The sequence below is a fragment of the Tupaia chinensis genome, unplaced genomic scaffold (genome assembly GCF_000334495.1).
Source record: "Tupaia chinensis unplaced genomic scaffold, TupChi_1.0 Scaffold000129_1, whole genome shotgun sequence".
Lineage (NCBI taxonomy): Eukaryota > Metazoa > Chordata > Mammalia > Scandentia > Tupaiidae > Tupaia > Tupaia belangeri.
This window is the reverse complement of record NW_006159598.1, coordinates 321,306-325,090: the sequence shown is the minus strand read 5'-3', so window position 1 is coordinate 325,090 and position 3,785 is coordinate 321,306. Positions and strand designations below refer to the sequence as shown.

Here is a 3,785-nt window from a genome sequence, read left to right as displayed (position 1 = left end):
CCGAGAGCCCAGCGGCAGCGCGCCCGCGCTGAGCAGCCTGTCTGCCGAAGGTGGTGGCAGCGCAGGGGGTGGGGGGGCTGGCGTGGCCGGTGGGCCAGAGCTCCTGGACACCTACGTGGCCTACTTGGACGGTCAGGCCTTCGGGGGAAGCAGTACTCCTGGCCCGCCATACCCTCCGCAGCTCATGACTCCCTCCAAGCTCCGGGGCAGGGCTCTGGGGACAAGCGGGGGCCTGCGGCCTGGCCCCAGTGGGGGACTTCGGGACCCTGTCACCCCCACCAGCCCCACCGTCTCAGTGACAGGGGCCGGAGCCGATGGGCTGCTGGCCTCCTCTGGACCCTCGACAGCAGGTGTGGCTGGGGCTCCCGTGGCCGTGGCCGTAGAACCGGAAGTGCCAGCGGTACCCTTGCCGTCGGCTTCCTCCCTGCCCAGGAAGCTGCTGCCCTGGGAGGAAGGCCCAGGCCCACCGCCACCACCCCTGCCTGGGCCCCTGGCCCAGCCTCAGGCCTCAGCCTTGGCCACAGTGAAAGCCAGCATCATCAGCGAGCTCAGCTCCAAGCTTCAGCAGTTCGGGGGCTCCTCAGCGGCCGGAGGCGCTCTGCCCTGGGCCCGGGGAGGCAGCGGGGGCAGCGCGGACAGCCACCACGGGGGAGCCAGCTACGTCCCTGAGAGGACCTCCTCCCTGCAGCGCCAGAGGTGAGCAGGGGCTCGCGATGAGGCCAGGGGGCTGATGTGGATGGCCGAGCGCCCTCCCCTGCCACTGGGTCCCTTTAGGGTGTGGGGGGTGTTGCAGAAAGACACAGAAACCAGACTCCCCCGCAGGAAATGCCCTCAGAGAAGCGTGGTCCCAGGTGCTTCTGTGGAGGACAGCCACATCCCACAACGAAGTCACTGGCAGGCAGCTGAGCCACCCTTGCCGACGGCTCCTGGAGGGTGGCTGCTGGTCCTGGTCCGTTCTGATAGTCCCTGCTAGCGAGTCCCTTGAACTCAGTGTGGTTCCAGACACACTTGAGGATATGGTAGGGACAGGTGTGGTTCTGGAGCCCACCTGTGATTAACTTATTTTTAGTCTTTGCTATAAGGTGCATGTACTCACCAGAGAGAGAGAGAGAGAGACATGAGATATCACCCCGGGGGGTGGCCACGCTAAAATCCCTTCCCCTCCATCCTCCTCTCAGGATTTCGGGCATGCACGCACACGCGCCTGACGTGGTTTTCACACGGCAGGGTCCAGGACTCAAACCGCAGAGTCGGCCATGTGGGACCCAGCTGCCTTAACTGCACACCTGGCCTTAACCTCCTACTGGCCCCAGAGCCCACCGTGTGGGGTTCCAGTCCCCGCCCTGAACTTTCCGGCTATGTGATGTCAGGCAAAGAAACTGCAGGAGGGCAGCCAGTGTCCACCTAAAAGAACCTCTGCGAGGACTGGATGTGGCCAGTCGTTCTAGCTGAGATGGGCTGGCGGGGGGTCTCTCGGAACCCAGTAGGGTCTAGGTGGGGACAGATGGATGGTGCAGGAATTTCCCAAAGCAGTTCAGCACATTCCTCCCAGCTTGGGAAAGGAGGGCGCCCTTCCCGACTCAGACGCACAGAGACAGATCTCAGCTCACTCCCCATCCCAGGGGTCAAACAATGGGTGTGAGTGTATCAGGCCTCCGAGACCTGAACGGAATTCATCCATAACACCTAAGGACTCTGGGAGAGGAGAGGCTGCTTCCTGTAGTCACAAATGTGTCACTTACTGACCTGTCACTCCTGGGTGAGGGGGCGCCACAGGCCAGCACCCCCCACAGCTCATTGCCGGGACCGGGACCGGGTGGGGGGACAGGTGAGAAACCAAAGCATCACAGGCATTCTAGAAAAAGATGCCCCCGTGGGCCGGGCAGGCTGAACAGAGGGCAGAGGAGAGACAGCAAGTCTCAGGGCCACCCTGGCCACCCGGGACCAGAGGGGACAGCCAGTTCCAAGGCCCTGAGGCGGGACTGCACTGGAGGGCACCAAAGGGATGAGGGGAACCTTTTTCTCCCCTTGTTTCTTCTCTCTTTCATCTCCCTCTCTTCATCTCTCTCTCTCTCTCTCTGTCCCTGACCCCTTCCATCTCTCTCCCCTGGATGCTCACCCTCTTTTCGTTCCTCTCCCACTGTCGCCCTGTCTTCCACTCTGCTACGGCTGGCTCACAGCTCGAAAGGCAGTGCAGAGTAGTGGTGAAGAGCCTAGACTTTGGTGCCATATGACCAGGCTCTGCCACTTCCTGGCTGTGTGTCCTTAGGCAAGTTCCTTAACTTCTCTGTGCTGATAATAACAGTAACCTGCACCGGGGCTGTCGGGGGTTAATCGGAGATGCGCTCCGTAAAGCACTTAGAGCAACGCCTGGCACACGTGAGCATCAGTAAGTGGTGGCGATTATTATTTTACTATCACTTAATGTCTCTTTTTCTTTCATCTCTCTTGACTGTCGCCCTCTCCCCACCTCTCATCTCACTCTCCCTCATTTCTGTCCTGACATCCATCTTCCCTCCCTCCTCCCATCTCTTCCCACGTCTCTCCATCTCTCCACCTGCCCTCATGTCTCTTTTCCTCTCTCCCTGTATCTCCACCTCTGCCTCTTTCTCACCCGCCTTGGCCCTTAAACCCCTCTGGTCCGCCCCCACCCCGCCCCTTATCACATTCCAGACTCTCCGATGACTCCCAGTCCTCGCTCCTCTCCAAACCCGTCAGCAGCCTGTTTCAGAACTGGCCCAAACCAGCTCTCCACAGGCCCCGGGGTCCCCCCCTCTGCCGCCGCAGCCCCAGGGGCCACCTCGCCCTCAGCCTCCTCCTCCTCCACGTCCACCCGCCACCTCCAGGGTGTGGAGTTTGAGATGCGGCCCCCACTGCTCCGCCGGGCCCCCAGCCCCTCGCTGCTGCCCGCCTCGGAGCACAAGGTCAGCCCTGCGCCCCGGCCCTCGTCCCTGCCCATCCTGCCTTCTGGACCCCTCTACCCAGGACTCTTTGACATCCGCAGCTCTCCCACTGGAGGGGCAGGAGGCGCGGCTGACCCCTTCGCCCCGGTCTTTGTGCCGCCACACCCGGGGATGTCCGGGGGGCTTGGAGGAGCCTTGTCTGGGGCCTCCCGCTCCCTCTCACCAACCCGCCTGCTTTCGCTGCCCCCGGACAAGCCGTTTGGCGCAAAACCTCTGGGGTTCTGGACCAAGTTCGACGTGGCCGACTGGCTAGAGTGGCTGGGCTTGGCTGAGCACCGAGCCCAGTTCCTGGACCACGAGATCGATGGCTCCCACCTGCCCGCCTTGACCAAGGAGGACTACGTCGACCTGGGGGTGACCAGGGTGGGGCACCGCATGAACATCGACCGGGCTCTCAAATTTTTCCTGGAGAGGTGATGGCTGGCCTGGGCGGACCAGCCCGTCCACAGGACCCCGGGCCTGCTGGCCTTTTGACCTCGGACCCCTGACTGTCATTCTCTCCCTGGGCCAGGGACTCTGCTAAAACTGCGCCCTGCCCTGACCCCAAGGCCGGAGGGCACCAGGTGGCCCCATCCAGGCCGGACACTCGCACCTCACAGGAGGGGGCAGCTGACAGACTGTGTGTGTGTGAAGCGGGGAGCGGAGGGGGGATGGAAGAGACCCAGAGGGGGGACTGAGAAGGAGGGAAGGGGCAGTTCTGGGGGAGGGGGACAGACAGAGCCATAGAGGGTCAGCCCTGAGCCTGACTGGATGGGGGCCGTCCCCAGGCCACAGGGGAAGGGGCGCCCTCAGACTCTACCACCTGCCACCCCCCACCACCCC

At 63.0% G+C, this 3,785-nt stretch overlaps 1 protein-coding gene across 1 annotated transcript in view; it reads left to right on the top strand.

The window, feature by feature from the left end:
• Nucleotides 1-3,778, top strand: part of SHANK1 (SH3 and multiple ankyrin repeat domains 1) — a 57,085-nt gene extending 53,307 nt beyond the window's left edge. Inside the window, 3 exon segments of the mRNA XM_006144690.1 lie at nt 13-696; nt 2,674-2,745; nt 2,747-3,778. Of these exon segments, the coding sequence (XP_006144752.1) occupies nt 13-696; nt 2,674-2,745; nt 2,747-3,380 (1,390 nt within the window). The 3' untranslated portion in view covers nt 3,381-3,778.
• Nucleotides 3,779-3,785: the final 7 nt, after the last annotated feature.